Raw genomic sequence first — 17,525 nt, 5'->3', positions numbered from 1 at the left:
TCATCCGGCACATACAAACAGTAAAAAGAAACTTTCTTAATGTGTACAAATGGCTGCTGACGTAATTGGGTTTTTGTTTTTAATTTTATCAAGCTGGTTCTTAGCCTCAAAATTATCTGAAACATCTCTTTGGAGGTTTTGAAGAGCTAGGGATCTAATTGCTACGTTTGTTTTTCTAATGTCATTAAATATCTATCACTTTCTCCCACTATGACATCATTTTGTTTTCCTTGTGTGCTCCACAGTTTTTGTTTTTTTCCTTTTTTTTAGCAGATGATGTTCTGTTGCTACAGCAGGACAGCCAGTGGTGTGCAGCGAGTGACATCGGGTGTTGAGTTCAAGGAAAAATCAGCAACAAAACACACTTAACACAACGTGTCAGCACCATTAAGCGGTTAAACACATAAAATTTCAATTTGTTAGTTTCATTTTTCTCCAAAGTCCTGTATGAAACAGTCACTCTGAAATGATATTTGTGTTCAGTTTGAAGCTATCTATCATAATTACAAAATCTTTTCCAGGATGCAAAACTTTTCATAAAAGTAGTTGTCCTTCACTGTACTGATGAGTCTCTTTGAAATCGTGTGGAGTTTGCATGTTCTCCCCGTGTCTGCGTGGGTTTCCTCCCACAACCCAAAGACATGCAGGTTAGGTGCACTGGCGATCCTAAAGTGTCCCTAGTGTGTGTGTGTGTGCCCTGCGGTGGGCTGGCGCCCTTCTCAGGGTTTGTTTCCTGCCTTGCACCCTGTGTTGGCTGGGATTGGCTCCAGCAGACCCCCGTGACCCTGTAGTTAGGATTAAGCGGGTTGGATAATGGATGGATGTTTTGGATAAGGTCACTTTGATTAATAAATAAAGAATAATAATTTAAACTGGTGGGCACTGGAGGCTTGTGATCGCAGAGGTTGCTGTTTGGTACCTGTGTGGCACCAGACCCTAGGCAGTACTTTACAAAGGAAACTTGTTTGCCTGGCATACTTAATTTGAAATGGAAGTAGGTGGCCTCATGTTTGGGTGCAAATTCTACCAGGATTAAATAATTGTTTATTAAAATATATATATAATAATGTATCTTTAATGTAAGTGAAGTTTCATTATGATTTATCACAAAATGATGGCAAATGCTTATAAATGAAAAATAATTTCCCTTTCTGCCTTATTGTTTTTAGGTATCAACTCAGGTCAATTTCTGCACTTGGTACCAGCAGTTGTTAGATGACATCAAGGCGACTGATCTTCACCTCAGCCATGTCCACATGGAAAACGAGGACTTGAAGCTGAAGGTCTGGGTCAAGTGAAAGTCTTTTAACATTTTAACAAATGATCATTATGATGTACAATTATTTTAAATTACTTTCAATACAAACTGTGTATGTTGTTTATCTGACATGGGGGCGCAGTGGTAGAGTGTTTGTGTCCTGGTGCTCCCTGTGTGGAGTTTGCATGTTCTCCCGTGGCGTGGGTTTCCTCCCACAGTCCATAGACATGCTGGTTAGGTGCATTGCCGATTCTAAATCATCCCTAGTGTGTGCTTGGTGTGTGTGTGCCCTGTAGGGGCTGGCACCCTGCCCAGAGTTTGTTTCCTGCCTTGCGCCCTGTGTTGGCTGGGATTGGGACCCTGTAGTTAGGCTATAGTGGGATGGATAATGGATAGATGGATGGATTATTATGATGTACAATTATTTTAAATTACTTTCAATACAAACTGTGTATGTTGTTTATCTGACATGGGGGCGCAGTGGTAGAGTGTTTGTGTCCTGGTGCTCCCTGTGTGGAGTTTGCATGTTCTCCCCGTGACGTCGTGGGTTTCCTCTGGGTGCTCTGGTTGTCTCCCACAGTTCAAAGATGTGTGGATGAGGTGGATTTGCGACACTAAATTGGCTCTAGTGTGTCTTTGTGTGTGTTTTCCCTGCGATTGACTGGCACCCTGTCCAGAGTTTGTTCCTGCCTTGTGCCCTGTGCTAGTTGGAATAGGGCTGCCAGGTGACCCTGTTCAGGGCAAAGCAGGTTAGAAAATATCTGACTATGTATTTGAAATATGAACTACCTTTCTGTTTGGCTTTGAAATAAGTTATGAAAACTTATGATATTTCCACTCATAAAGCCAATGCATTTATTTATAGTTTCACAAAATGGGGCAAAACCTATTAGGGAGCCAAAGCCTAGCTTGGCATCATTGGGTGTAAAGAAGAAACTTACAGGAACATAAGAACAGAAGTAATCTGACAAACGAGAGGAGACCATTCAGCCCATCAGGCCCATTTGTTAAGCTAATGGCTAAGTTGTCTCAGTAGCACCTCATCCAGAGTCTTCTTAAAGGCAAGGTTATTATAGTTTTGCCTTTTTATGTTAGTTTTTATTTCTATATTTTTTCTGACCTTACTTGGAAATTCAGTTTAGTTTTAGTTTTCCTTCATCATGTATTTTTAGTTTTAGTTTAGTTTTTATTTCACAAAGACATTTCTATTTTATTTTTATATATATTAGTTTCAGTTTTAGTTTTAGTAATTATGGCATGGAGCGCCTACGGAGTTAGATTTGTGTCACAATCAGACAAAACTGTACACTTAACAGATTTGGATATGAGTTTAATGTTAGTGGAAGCTTACTGTACTGCCTGGTTTATTATCTGGTTTTATTTTTGTCTGATAAAAGCAAGCATAATCAAAACTAGACACTGAATATGAACAATTTTAGACAGTTTTATAATTTTTAAAATATTTTCTCATGAAAATCACATGGGCTTAGGAAGAACAGGGCTCTTAGACTTGAATCAGTGTGCAGACCCCACCTAGCTGTATTGAGGGAAACAAAGAACAATAAGCATGTAGTTTCAAGGTTAAGTGTGGTGAGTCTTGAATAGCCCACCATAAGAACAGTAAACCCATAATGAGCAGGGCAAGAGCAGGTAATAAGAGTATGGACAGGCACAAAACAACAGAGACAGCGTCTGAGATTAGGAACAATATATACATTATCTAAACCTGTTTATCCAGAGGGATTTCAGAAAACCTGGAGCCTACGCGGCAGGTTTGGATGCAAGGCAGGAAAAATCCCTGGTATGCAATATATATGATAAGGCTGATGTTAAAAACAAAATGAATATGATATTTCAACTATCTATTTTGGGAGAGAGAGAAAAACATTGAAAAAGGGAGACAAATATTTTAAAATATTCTGGTAATGGATTACTTTCACAATATTAGGGATTTTGAGTTGTGAATATGAACTAAAAAAGATAAATTAATAAATATGGAATAAAACAAAACCCACTAGTAGTTTTTCATTACTTGTCAGACTCCCTACCTTTGTTTGTATCGCTTCGTTTTTAAACAATGTTTTTAAAGCAAAAGTGATTGGTCAGTAACAATATGCTGATCTTGTATGAAGACCTAGTCAGTCTCTCGATCGGCGCCATTTTATTTTTAAAATCCAGGAGTGGTCTCCCCTCGATTTTCTTGTATACTCAGATATGGGGATGGATATTTGAGGAGTAAACTGCAAGACAATGATTATATTTTAATATTATGTACATTACCATCAACATCAAATCAAATTAATAATATATTATACAATTATTAAAAAAGTAAAGTTGAATAAATCGGACTCTGCAGCTGTATAAATAAAAAAATTGAGTATGTGTTCAGATAAAGTACCATTTCTGGGTGATGGATTTGGCCCAAAAGTTAATACAGATCTACAATTGTGGTGTAACAACCACATGCCGAATTTCATCCTTTTTTGAAGAACATATAATAAGTGTATTAATTATTAACAGTAATACATTTCCATAAGAGAATTTGAATGATATATAAGAAGTGTATAAATTATTAAACAGTAAAACATTAACATTTAAGAAGTAAAGATACATTGAGTACTACATTGAGTACACGTTTTTGAGATAACGTGTTTACACACGCACAGAGACGCGCACACACGCAATTCCAAAAAACAGTATCGTTGGACACTTGTTAGTCTATAACGTCAAGATTCATCAAAATATCAAGGTCGAATTTTTTCATGATTACTATACTTTCTGTATACTTCGTATATGAGAAAGTAAAACGATTTCTCCTGTGCTAAGTGGCAGGTGAATTGCTGTCAACAAATAGCAGACACCTGAGAAATAAACTGAAACGTTACTCACTTGTGATTTTTCTATGGTAAACGTTTTATTGACCAGCACATTCTGATTTCAGCCATTTGAATTACATCATAATACACAAAAAGCACAAAGAAAGGCGGCACGCAAATCGCTTTCTATTTCACATGCTTTATGCACCCGCACTCAGCTTGCTCTGTCACCACAAATGCTGTGTGAACTGCCGCCCTCCTTCACCAGCTGCCGTTCACGGCTCGTGGTGGATGACTTTCTGTTTTAGAGTTTAAACTTACAAGGGTTAAAGACTAACGGCAAGAATATTCATTCAAAAACGAAAACTACAAATATTTTAGTAAATTATTATTTTATTTCAGTTAGTTTTTCCAGCTACTTTAATAGTTTCGTTTAGTTTTAGTTTTTCATTTCGGTTTTGTTAATTATTTTATTTCAGTTTACGAAAATGTTTTTTTAATAATAGTTTCAGTTTTGATTTTAGTTTTCGTTAACTATAATAACCTTGCTTAAAGGTTCCTATTTCAACTCCATGTCTCAGTGGCCCACAGCTCTTTGTGTAAAGAAGGCCTACCTGGCTTCAGTCTTACATGCAGTTAGTTCCCCACTGATGTCCTCGAGTATGAGATTCACCCCTAAGCTGAATGAATGTTGCCAGATCTTCATTATCAATGGCTTGGAGGAGAATGTCGATGTGCTGCATTTTGATAAGCACACACAATTAAGAACTTCATTATACTTTGTAGATGTGGCAATAAAGGACCTGGTAAACCCTGAATGGGATGCCAGTGCTTCATATGGCACATGCACTTGCACTGGGACTACGTAGCCTGCATGTCCTTAAGACGTAAGGGGGAACCACAGGACCTGAAGAGAACCGGGATTTGAAGGCAGGACCCTGGAGCCACCAGTGCGCTGTCATGTTGTCCCCTCTGCAGTGATACGCATGTGTTTCATACATGTTCACATACACGCTGCTATCAGATTGTGTACTGAGGGACATTTGAGTTTCTAAAGACTGTATTGTCACTTAAGAGGCCAACAATAAGACAAGTAAACACACTTGAAAAACACAGTCGACTATCATCTATGAAAAAGTTCTAGGAGAAACCTTTCATCAGGTTTCATTCATGCTTAACACAAAGCAGCCCCCTTTCTCTAGTGGACGAGGGGGGGACAGGTACACCATCTTGTGCGCCTTCTGGATTTGGAACATCAAAATGAGGAATGACAGGCCTTCATAAAGAAGATAATATTAAAGCTGTATGGCCAAAGTGTGCCCGACCCATCACTGACGTCACTAGGAGGGCTCGGCACACGCATCATAGGGGGTCTGTCTTTACATTTTTGTGATGTGTTTCAGGCTGAAATCACCAAAGGGGATGAACAATTAAACAATACAGTGTTTACCCGCCATTAATAGTGTGAATTGACCGGCTGTCCGTGCACTGCATTGTTTAAAGTATGGTGAACAGGGGCCTGTGGGGGTCTTAATCGGGCCTCGGTTAGCTCACTGGGTGACAGCCACCCTAGTGGTGCCACTGCTACCCATGCCTGTCATTTAGCCTGTTATGAGTGAGTGTGCCACTGGCTCAACTGGTGTTCTGCTCAGGTTGTGTTTTTATGTTTTTATGGTCTGCTCCTCCATGTATCCAAATATGGGGGGTCACAAAATGAGTCCATGGATGAATGATACTCTAAACACGTCAGTACTGAGGGTTTACTTATCCAAGTCTTCATGTTTTGTTAAACAGCTTGAGGCCTCCAGAGAAGCAGGGGCTATAAGCTTAAGAGGAGCAACCAGGTGGCTGTTTGATGTTTACCAGACTCAGCTGGACGAAACCAGAAGAAAATATGGCCAGGAAAAGCAGGCTCTTCAGGTATGTCATTCGCTTAGTCAACCTTTCACCTTCCAAAGTCTGTGTGTAGAGAAGAGATATAAAACGGTTTGCTATGCAGACCAGCAGTTCTTTGTATTTGTTCTTTTATAATTGGCTTTAGTCTGAACTAAAAAGGACGACTGAATTAGCTGATCAGTAAAAGTCAAAAATGGGTATGGGATACAATGGCAGAAACGGGAGCTAACTGTTTAGAAATATTGGAGTATCAGAAAATTGTAGGCTACAACACAGATAATAATCCAACAACAATTAGTCAGTCAGTCATTGTCCACCCCGCTATATCCTAACACAGGGTCACGGGGTCTGTTGGCGCCAATCCCAGCCAGCACAGGGCAGGAACCAATCCTGGGCAGGATGCCAACCCACCTCAGGACACACAACAAACACCAAGCACACACTTGGGCCAATTTAGAATGGCCAATGCACCTAACCTGCATGTCTTTGGACTGTGGGAGGAAACCCACGCAGACATGGGGAGAACATGCAAACTCCACGCAGGGAGGACCCGGGAAGTGAACTCGGGTCTCCTAACTGCGAGGCAGCAGCGCTACCCACTGCGCCACCCTAACAACAATTATAATATTAATAAATAATAATCCACAAACTGGTGTGCCATAGAGAACACAGGCGCAGTAAAATAAGCTTAAATGGTCACCACAGCAACTTGGCTAGGCTTTGAATGCGTTGGCTGATTTCTTTCAAATTCTAAGCATTTCTTACAGTATAAGGGCTCAAATTAAAACTCATGTTAAATCTTGACAAATATTGTCCTGCATTGTTCACCAGCGTCTACTACATTTGCTCCTGGCACTCTAAGGAAGTTCTCCGTAGTCAGGCCCTTGATGGAGAAGCGTGCATTGATTGGCTGGTGAGATTGCTTCCTTTGCATATGTTAGCGAGGAAACAGGAATCAGGGGTTAATGATTAGGGCTGACACTTCGACTTCACTGAACTTGGTGATTAGATTAGGCTGATCCATTCAACTCTGGGACCTCAGTTTATTTGAGTGTGTATGTTAATGGTTCATGGGGCTGCATGATAAGATTGGGATTGCACTGCCATGATAACCACCAGCTACCTGGTAAGCTGGCAAGCTAAAGAGAGTGCCACCTGTGTGAAAATGTTTTGTCTGTTTTATCTGTGTCGTGATATCGTTCATTCATGTGACATAGATTTAAGATTGAAAAAAAGCAAAGAAAAAGTAAGAATTCATATTCAGGGCAATTTCTACGTGTTTTGTAAAATGTCCTCCTCAAATGCACATTTTTCTAACAAACGTTTACTGAAAGTCATTCCCATGTCTAATCGTATGTCCCCTTCGACCTGCAAAAATTTTTGGTCTGCTATTTTGCATCAGACGTCTGTGACAATGCGGGTTCGCTCCACGCTCCCATCCGTCCTTACGTGAGCCCTTGAACCCTACACTGTCGGTAATGTTACCGATGAGCTAGGCAGTGAGGCACAACAAAGCAAGGGGATGATGTAAAAGTGCAAAGTGCTTTTATTAAAACAACATTGAAAACAATGTTCAAATTAAATAAAGTGCAGTGCTTCAAAAATCAATGAATAATCCATAAAAACAGAAGTGAAAAGTGGAGGTTAAAAATAATAGATCCTTTAAAACGACGAGGTTAAAACAATGGCATGAAGCAGTCTCTTTTAAAATATCCGGTGTCTTCATGCTACCTTTATTTAGGTGGCGACTGCCTTGCTTCTCCCATCGGGCTTCGCCGTACCTGCGGGAACAGCTGCCTTTCACTCTGGTCTGGTAGCCCTCCGATCCCTGGCTACGTTGGGCTCCAAACCGGACTGAGACTTGGGTTATTTCCCCAGTGGCCAAGGCGCTCACGCTGGGGCTAAACCAGCCCAAAGCCTCCTCGACTCCCGCTTATCTTCCACGGCCAGTCATAGTCCTCACCGGTCACTCCAGCTCCTTGATCGCTCAGCTGCAGCGACTGCTTCCTTCAGCCCCACCGAGTGTCGGCCTAACCCTCACTCGCTCGCTTGCTCGCTCTCCTTCTCCCTCACACCGTCTCTCTCTCCTCGCTGCCTCTTGCCTCCTTCTGCAACCTCCCGTTCTTTCCTGTTGTCTTTCTTTTTTCTTTTTTTCTTCCCCTTGGCCGACTCGCGCTTCTTATTTATGAAGAGGACGTGGTAGTCGTGGCAATCAGCAGCTCCTGGGAACAATTATGGATGCGGACCGTTTCACCTGTGCACACATCACGAACCCCTCAGGAAGCACTTCGGCCACACACCACCACGTCCTCCTGCTAAGCAGCGAGTGCGGTGATTATTTATTAAAACTGGCCTCTTTGACGGGGGCTGTGGACCTGCTATACCACAACGTCTCCACCTGTTGTTCCCCCCAGTCATGGCTCCCCTCTCGTGTCCGCAGGTTTTTATGTGCAAATCCTGGAGTGATGATTCCATTTAAAACACCTTTGAACACTTACTATTGCAAGCTGACAAATTTGGAGATGTCCGGACCTGTTGGTGGTCTGCATGGTTGTCTCAGGTTAAATCTGTCTTTTTATCATTTTAATAATTCTTGATATATACAAAGCACTTTTTCATAGTGAGCGGGGAGCCACTTCAACTACCACTAATGTGTAGCATCCACCTGGACGATGCAATAGCAGCCATTTTGCGTCAGCATGCTCACCACATATTAGGGGTAAGACATGGGGATGAGTAGTGGGCCAGAATGGCTGGGATGAGGTGGACATTTAAGCCGGACATTAGGATACAACCTACTCTTTACAAAGCATGACCAGGGGTCTTTTATGACCACAGAGAGTCAGGACCTCAATTTTACATCTCATCCGAAGAACGGCGCTATTTTTACAGCAAAGTGTCCCCATCACAGCACTGGAGCCTTGGTTTGCACATTCAGACCGCAGTGTAGACCCCCCTGTTGGCCTCACCAACACCTCTTCCAGCAGCAACCTATGCTTTTCCTGGTTGGTCTCCCATCCAAGTACTGGCTGGGCCCCAACATGCTTAGCTTCAGGTGGATGACCTGTTCTGAAGTGTAGATGGTAAGGCCACACAGGATCCATAATGGCTGATAGTCATATCAGGTTTGACTTGCTTGTAAAATGAATTTGAACAAACAAACAAACCAGATAAGAGCCAAAAATCAGAATTTCATCACTTTTAATTGTCGTACAAAGGTAGCTTTAGTAGCCTGTAGCAGCAAATGGACTCAAGCGCGGCTGGCAACTCCTTTTATTGGTACAACGTTTCTCCAGCATTAGTTAGTGGCTGGGGTGTCATTATCTTTAGACAAAACCTTAAACCTTGTGTGGACGTTAGGGGTTGTTGTTGCCCCTTTTAACCCAACAGACAGACATACAGGACTCAGGTTAAAAGCACCAAGAAGTATTGTAATATTTTGCCTTCTTAAAAACAGCGACTAAAGCACCACAGCCACCATAAACAGACAAATAAACACAATAATCAATGCAATACAGCACAGTTCTCTCTATATATATCTCCTCCACACCTCCCAGCAAGCTTTGTCCACCTCCACTCGACTCTGGCTTGTTTGCTGGATCTTATGCAGTCCTTTATATAGTTCTTGATCCAGAAGTGCTTCTGCTCTTCCGTCCACGTGACTTGCCAGCACTTCCGGGTCAGACGGAGAATTAAAGCTCTTTAATCAGCCTGGAGGTACTTTATTAGTACTTCCAGGATAGGTGACAATTTGTTTTCCCACCATCTTCCCACAGTGTCCCCTGGTGACACCCACAGTACCCAGCAGGGCTGTGTTGCCAAGCTCAAAGTCCCATAGTGCCCTGCAGCAATCCAGGGCACTGCTGCAGTCCAGTGAAGCCACCATCTAGTGCTTTTGGGGGAGACAGTGTCCTACAAAAGCTGCCTTCCATCTCAGGGGCGTCCCGGCCATCTCTTACACTTGTTATGTCGTAACATTTAACGTACAGTAGACTGTCATGGTGATTAGCGCTATTGCCTCACAGCTCAAGGGTTCAAGTCGAGCTCCGATTTTGTGACGTTTGCATGTCTTTCACTTGTCTGGCTTACTTCTCACATGCTAAAGTCATGTATGTTATATTGTTACATTGGCGGGCTTTGAAATGAAAGGGTGCTTGACGTTAATCCCAGTACGCTCCATATTTGGGGCTTATATCTGCTCAAGGTCAGACTATTTTCATCTCTTTGGCATCAACTAAGCAGTTCTTCTCTACCCAAAATGGATTCAGATCAAATCGATGAATTGACGCATAATGAGGTGGCTGTGCTTTCATCACTGGAGAAGGTTAACTTGACCAAAGACTAAAAGGTGCAACTCTAACTGTTGTGTTCCTGGGATCCGTTCAACTCTTACTTTTCTGGCACTGCTAAAATCTGCAATGAAAAGGCGGTGTGGGATGGAAGAAGAGGCCGAGTTAAAGGCACAAAAATTAGAGATGTAAAGTGACAAATGTGAGGGAGTTGAAAGGTAATTAGGAACAATGCTGTGAATGAGGAGTCGATGTGAAGATAACTCTGCTTCAGTGGTGAGGTGCCAAGAAGGGGGTGTGTGTGTGGGCAGGGGGGTCTCAGTGGAAGGGTGACAGGAAAGAGGCAGTTGCTGGAATGGTAGGAGATACACCTGTGCAGAGAGGGCCAGTGTGGGCAGTCATCAGCAGTCATCAGCAGTCATCAGCAGTCATCAGCGGTCATCAGCGGTCATCAGCGGTCATCAGCAGTCTGCTAAGGCCAAACAAGGCCAGAACTGGACTCGGGCAATGGATTACTCATATTGATCAAATAATGAGATCCACAATATGTACTCCATGACTCTTCTATAAAAATCTACATAAAGTCATAAGCTGCTTGGTCACCTGTTTGTTTGCCAAGTAATAGAGATACTCCTCAATGAAATGAAATATTTTAGTTCATGGCGAGTTGCTATTCAGAATATGGTAGAAAGAGAACAACTGAGGACAGCGTTAGCAACATTTACTGTTTCTTGATATTAGACATTTATTTAATTCCATTTTATGATAAGGCACGTATAATATTAGGCTTTGATGCCAATAAGACGCTGTGACTTGTAGCGATTCTAAATCAACTTTGAATGATCTTGATGATAAAATGGAGATGCGATGATTGGCGTATTGGTGCAAGAGCAACAATCTGTCTCTTAGTGTGAACAAAAGAGATGATTGTTGAGTGGTCCATGCTGTCCACACTCTACTGCACATCGAGGGCTCTGTGGTGGAATGGACCAAGAGCACTGCATTTCTTGATGTGCCCCTGGCAGTTGACCTTACTTGGTCAATTAACACCACCTCAAGCAGTCACAGCAGCGTCTCCACTTCCTTCAGCGGCTGAAGAAGGCAAACTTATGTCGCCCCCTAATACCACATTCTAAGGGGCACCATTAAGAGCAGTCTAACAAGCTGCATCACCGGCAGGTTTAGGAATTGCAGTGTCTCTGACTGTAAGGTCCAACAACGGATCGTACACACAGCAGAAAAGATCATTGGGTCCTCTCTGGCCTCCATTGAAGACATCTTTGCAAAGCCTACATCATTGTGAAGGACCCCTCCAACACTCCCACCATCTCACTTCCATCTGGCAGAAGGTACTGTAGCATCTGAACCAGTTCTGCCAGGTACTGCAACAGCTTCCACCCCTTGGCACTCTGGACTCTCAGCTCTGTGCTGCCCCCCTGCCCTCAGATCTGCCCCAAGTAGGGAATTTATATGAAGTACATTTGATATATTTGTCACTACTCCTGGTTTTTATTGTTATTATTTATTCATCATGTGTTTATTACAATCTATTTCAAATTATTACTGTCTATTCACTTACCTATTGTTTATTTAGATTTATATATTATATAATAGTTCTTTAGATGCAGTTGTCCTGTGTTGATGTATATGTTGCACTGCGGTCCTAGGGAACGTTATTTTGTGCCAACTGTAAGCTGCAATATGGTTTCTGGATGGTGTGACTTGACTTGATAAAGTGATCAAATTCTACCACTGGTGGTCTGTGCATAATAATACAGAGACCTGCCTCAACATCTTTGAGCCCCAATCCCCCTGGTCCCCTTACTGTTGATGCTTTCTGAGGTCCATGGATTCACATATTCAGCAAGACATCTCTGTTCATGATGCCATCACTAAACCACATAATAACAAAGAATCAGCGTTGATGTGTCCAAACCAGAAAGGAATTACTGCAATCACGGAATTTAGTCATACATTCAAAGTTCAAACTCCCAACTCATCAGAGCAGAGAACTTGATAGAGCGGTAGTGTCGGTGGTGGATGGGACACCAGCATTTCAGCCAGCAATGGCAAAACATCAGAGTTTAAAACCCACATACTGTGCTGGCTTTCATCCTTTCGCTCTTTGTACTAGTATACTCAGTCAACGGCGAGTGCTTCGGCTAGCAGACACTTCAGATCTGAAGCAACATCTCAGTTTCTTTGCTTGTTCTTTATGTTTTTCAAGCCACAGATTTGAAATTTGGCACACATCTTCATCTCACCATAAGTCAGGTCATCTTTTGGCCTCGCTCTGCCGAGGGGTGGTAGGACCAGATCAAAGAAATATTACGAGCGCCGAGAATTGCTTCAGTTTGATCCATCAACAGAGAGCCAGTGCCACATGCATGTGGTGGTCTGCACGTGTGCCCTGCCCTTGCACTTGCACTAAACCGCCTGTTTGTTACATTTAATGTTTCTTGAACCAAGCATTTTCCTCACTTATTTTTGTCATGACCCCAAACCATTGTCTCTGGAGTTATAGGCTTGTTGGCACAAAAACATGGAAGGTTTATAGATTTTTAGGGTCAGTGTTGTCACACGTACAGAGTAACGTGAAGGTCTTCCTTTCATGCACTAATTAACATGCCGCTCTCCAGCGTCATCATCAGTCAGTAGAACTAAGATACTTTACCACAAAACATCTGCCCTCCTTACTGTAAAGATCTCAGAATCTCAGAAAACAATAAAGAGATTCATATCAGACATATTAAAGTCCTTTTGCTGTTAGTTTAGTTTAAAGCTCAGGAAGGCCCATGCAGTAACTAGTAAGGAAGTGCAAAAACTGTATAATTCAAAAATGGACACAAGTCCCTGAGGTTTAAGCCATAACATTCAAACTTTGAGGGTTCCCTTAGTGCTACTGATTGCACGCCAGACCATCACACAATTTGAACTTGAATTATGGATACAAACTGCGCTAAAGGAGCACAGTGGGAGCGCTGCTGCCTCTCCGTAAGGAGATCATGGGTTCACGTCCTGGGTCCTCCCTGCATGGAGAGCACTTTGAGTAGTGAGAAAACTGCTATATGAATGTAATGAATTATTATTATTATTATTATTATTATTATTAAAGTGGGCACAGGCTACCTTCACCACTTTAAATGAGCAGGTGAACAGGCCTCGGGGCAAAGTACCGTACAACAAACTCCAATCTCCATTTCAATTGCAGGCTTCTTCTGCATTCATCCTTATTAGCTAAACGCCTGCTGCAAATGTCTTTGATTAATTAGGGACCTGGCAGTGCCATAATTTAGCCACCTGCCAGCATTAAGGAAAATGAGTCAGAGGAATCTACGAACTAGACTTCAATGAATTGCAAGTAAATTAAAGTGACAATGAATTACTACATCATATTAGCTCATGCTAGGGTGAAAGGGAAGGAAGGGAGACAAAGAGAAAAAAAAATCCTTATATCGTCAAACTTGGTGAAAAGCAGGGAGTGAGCCTCATAATCAAAGCAGTTCAAGGCACTATATTGATTTATTTAGTCTCAGAAATATAAGCAGTGTAGCTTTTCTTATTATAGGGCACTATACAAATAAAAAGAAAATCAGAAATATAGGCACTCTAGCCTTCTAGTATTGGTTCTGTAAGAAACCATGGAAATGACACTACATAATAAAATGTATTATTATTATTATTAAAATGCAAAATTACATGTGCTTTCTTCAGCTACCAGTCTAATTATCTTGGGTGTCTTTCATCTGGGAGACATTTCAAAAGCTGTGCACTGCAGATTAGTCAGCTTGTCATGGCTTTACATCCAGATAGTTTTACACCCCGATCAGGATTTAACATTTTTGGAAACAAATTGCATTTTAAGAGTACGGTTGACCTACAAGTTCTCAATTTGGGCTGTATCTGCCAACTGACATCATAAGAGAGCTCCCTAACTATTTATCTGCTCCCATCCTCATAACTGTAATGAACCTGAAAGTTAATTTTTGCATACATTTTTAAAATCTTTTTAATGCAATTTAGGGGCGCAGCGAGCAGGAGCTTATCCCAGCAGCTTTGGGCATATGACAGGAAACAGTGTGGAGGATGGCTGGCCGTTTATCCCGGCCAATACCCCCAAGCCACCAGGTGGAGCCCTCCTTGCAGCATGGAGGTCTCCAGAAGACCAGCAGGGCATCATGGACAATGGAGTTTTTATGCACAGCCCTGCTGGATGCCATGGGGGCCACTAGGGGACGCTGTAGGGAGGAGTAATGGATATTTTCCCTACGCCCCGGAAGCACACGTGGACAAGAGGAATGACGTGCTTCCGGGGTGAAGAAAAGAACTTGTACCTGACCCGGAAGTGATTGAGAGTCACATGGACTGGGGATTAGGAACACTTCCGGGTCAGGAGACATAAAAGGACTGTGGGAGCTCCCAGACGGTGAGCTGAGCTGGGTGGAAGGGTGACAACACGTCTGGGAGCTGGAGGATTGGTTTATTGTGTGTTGTTAGTGATTTGTGAGGATTATATGAGTATAGTGGAGGAGAGGGTGTTTTGTACACTGTGGAGATTTAATAAAGTCAGAATTTGGACTTTTACCTGGTGTCTGGAGTCGTGGACAGGGGTTCAAGGGAGCGAGAGCGCCCCCTATCTACCACAACAGACATAAATGAGGTACCAGTCTGTTGTAGTACATACTTGAGCATACAGGGCCCAATAACAATTAATCTAACTCGCTCGGAGAAAAACTCCAAAAGACACGAGGAGAACAAAAGAACTCCACACAGGGAGCAACTCCGAGGGCAGAATTTGATGGAAACCATGAAATGGCAGAACTAAATGCAGTGCTACTACGCTGCCTCTATTGTTTAGTTTTGTAGATTCATTTATTGCACTTTTTTTAATAAGTCTATTTTCGGATCACACAAGAGGATTTAGTGACAAACTCTGAAGTGCTTAAGAAAAGTTGGAGGATTTAGTGACAAACTCTGAAGCTACAGTGTAACAGAAAGCCATTTCACTCAGAATAACATGAAGTGTGTTTGGAGTTAACTGGGCACAATCCAGGGCTTAGGTACAAGATGGGACTGTGGACTAGGCTAACATCCTGACCCAATTTGAAAACATATTTTCCTTCCCACCACCATCTTCTTCCATATCTATGGCATCAACAACTATTTCCACTTTAACTGGTGTGACCAGAGATGAGTGCACCTGTGATCATCACTATAGGAGGAGACAACTGACGAGGCTACACACAGGAAAAGCCATGGGGCCGGAGAAAGTCAGTCCTTGAGTTCTTCACACCTGCCCTGATCAACTTTGTAGTGTCCTCTATCACCTGTTTGGTGTGAAACTGCTGTGGAGAACATTCTGCATTGTTCCTGTTACAAAAAAGGCAGAGGCCTCTTTACCTTTACAAACCAGTGGTCCACGTCATGAAGATCTTCAAGAGGTTGGCCCTGGACTGTATGAGTCATCTTGTTGAAGACCACTTGGACCCACTGGCTGTTTGCCTAATTGGACAAAGACAGGAGGGAAAGATGAAATCCTCTGTCTGCTCCATAAAGCGTATTCTCACCTGGACAAAGCTGGTAGCATTGTGATGTTTATGATTTTTTGATTTCTCCATTTCCTTCAATACCGTCCAGCCGTCCCTGTTAAGGGGTAAACTCAGACATATGCAGGTGGATGAGCCAATGGTGTCCTGGATGATGGACTATCTGTGTCCTTGATGTGAGTGTGAGCAACACTGGAGCACCACAGATCAGACCCGCCTCATTATCTCTTCACCTTGAACAGAGGTCCAGTCCAGTCCGGTCCGGTCAGGTCAGGTTGGGGGAATGTGCTGGTACAGAGGTACATATACAGTATATTTAAATGTGTTATATATGTTAGGTTCCTCTAAACATTTTTCTGGTTGATTAATGAGGCAGAGAAGTAGAATGATGTCCTGCTTTGTTCATCATTTGAGGAAAGCCATACAGGAATGTTGAAAGACATACTGTAATTCTGCTGTGAAGATTCCTGTTCTTAATGTTCTCAGTTTTGATTTTCATGCATGTTTTTGAGTTATGAAATAATCAAAAGGTAAACTTGATTTTTCCCCTTCCTTTAGCAAAACGTGGAAGACTGGCAGCAGAATCTGGCAACCTGCATGACCAACATTGATGGCAGCATAATTGCCCTCCAGGAAAAGGAATACAGAGTCCTGGAAAAGGAAAAGCTGATTGAAAGAATGAAAAAAGTAAGAGTCCACTGGCAGGTTCATATTTTACACCAATGATGTGCCAAACGAGAAAACATTTTGGAAAAAAATTTTAAAAACAAAAATGTACTGAATATTCTGTTCATAGAAATCAGCCCATCCATCCATCAGTCAATCCCCCCAAACACCCACCTGTCCTTCTGCATGTCTGTCCACTCCATTGGCTATCCAGCTGTCCACCTGATTATTCTTCTGTCTGTCTATCCATCCTCCCCTTTAACCATCCATTCATTCATCAGCCACATCCACTGTCTGCTTATCCATCTTTCCATCTTCCCACATCTTCTCTTTCATTATGAGGCATGGGCTCCATGAGTAGCCCCCCTGGCCAGTCTACCACTGATGCTTTGTAACAACTATGCAGCAGTCATGGGGTGGGAAAGGCAGGGTATATGAGCATGGACCACTGGAACAGTTAGGGGCATTTTACCTTTGTCTGTCGCTTTGGGTCTATTCTTTATCCATAATTATAACATTACTAGCTGTGTAAGCCCGGGCTCCTAGAAACTATTGAAATCGTCAGAAAAAAATTGAAATGCAGAGTCAGCGGTTTTGTTTTGCAGATGTGCTTGCTCCGCTTGTTTATCACTTTGGCAACAGAGTCGCTTTCTTTCAACTTCATGCTGTAGCCTCATCCTTCTTTCTTCTTCTTCCCACTCGTTAACTTGATGCCGCCTTGCCGGCTCTTTGAGCTTCATGCTGTAGCCTCGCACTTCTGGGCCGGACAGCCAGACACACACACTTCCACGCGTAGACGTTTATATACAGCATAAGATATTGGTTAAGAACTCATAACCTTCGTTTTTATAATGGAAGTGCAGAAATTATTTATAAGGTCAGAAACTTGAAAGTACCCCTTATAAGAAAGATCTGGCAGACGTAGTGGACTCATCGCTATCTACATCAGGTGGCATATACAAGTGATCAAGAAGACTAATTGGATGTTAGCTAATCTATCACAATGTGTGGAGTACAAGTCCAAGGGGGTAATTCTTAAGTTACCAGGATTACT

General features: G+C 42.3%; 1 protein-coding gene across 1 annotated transcript in view; it reads left to right on the top strand.

The window, feature by feature from the left end:
* LOC120527242 (coiled-coil domain-containing protein 68-like) overlaps window positions 1-17,525 on the top strand; it is a 54,096-nt gene that overhangs the window by 8,120 nt on the left and 28,451 nt on the right. The window contains exons 2-4 of the mRNA XM_039750423.1: window positions 1,170-1,283; window positions 5,869-5,994; window positions 16,364-16,492. Of these exons, the coding sequence (XP_039606357.1) occupies window positions 1,170-1,283; window positions 5,869-5,994; window positions 16,364-16,492 (369 nt within the window). The remainder of the gene's footprint in view (window positions 1-1,169; window positions 1,284-5,868; window positions 5,995-16,363; window positions 16,493-17,525) is intronic.

Source organism: Polypterus senegalus, chromosome 4 (genome assembly GCF_016835505.1).
Source record: "Polypterus senegalus isolate Bchr_013 chromosome 4, ASM1683550v1, whole genome shotgun sequence".
Taxonomy (NCBI): Eukaryota; Metazoa; Chordata; class Cladistia; order Polypteriformes; family Polypteridae; genus Polypterus; species Polypterus senegalus.
The sequence above is the reverse complement of the archived record's forward strand: the minus strand, read 5'-3'. Positions and strand labels throughout refer to the sequence as shown.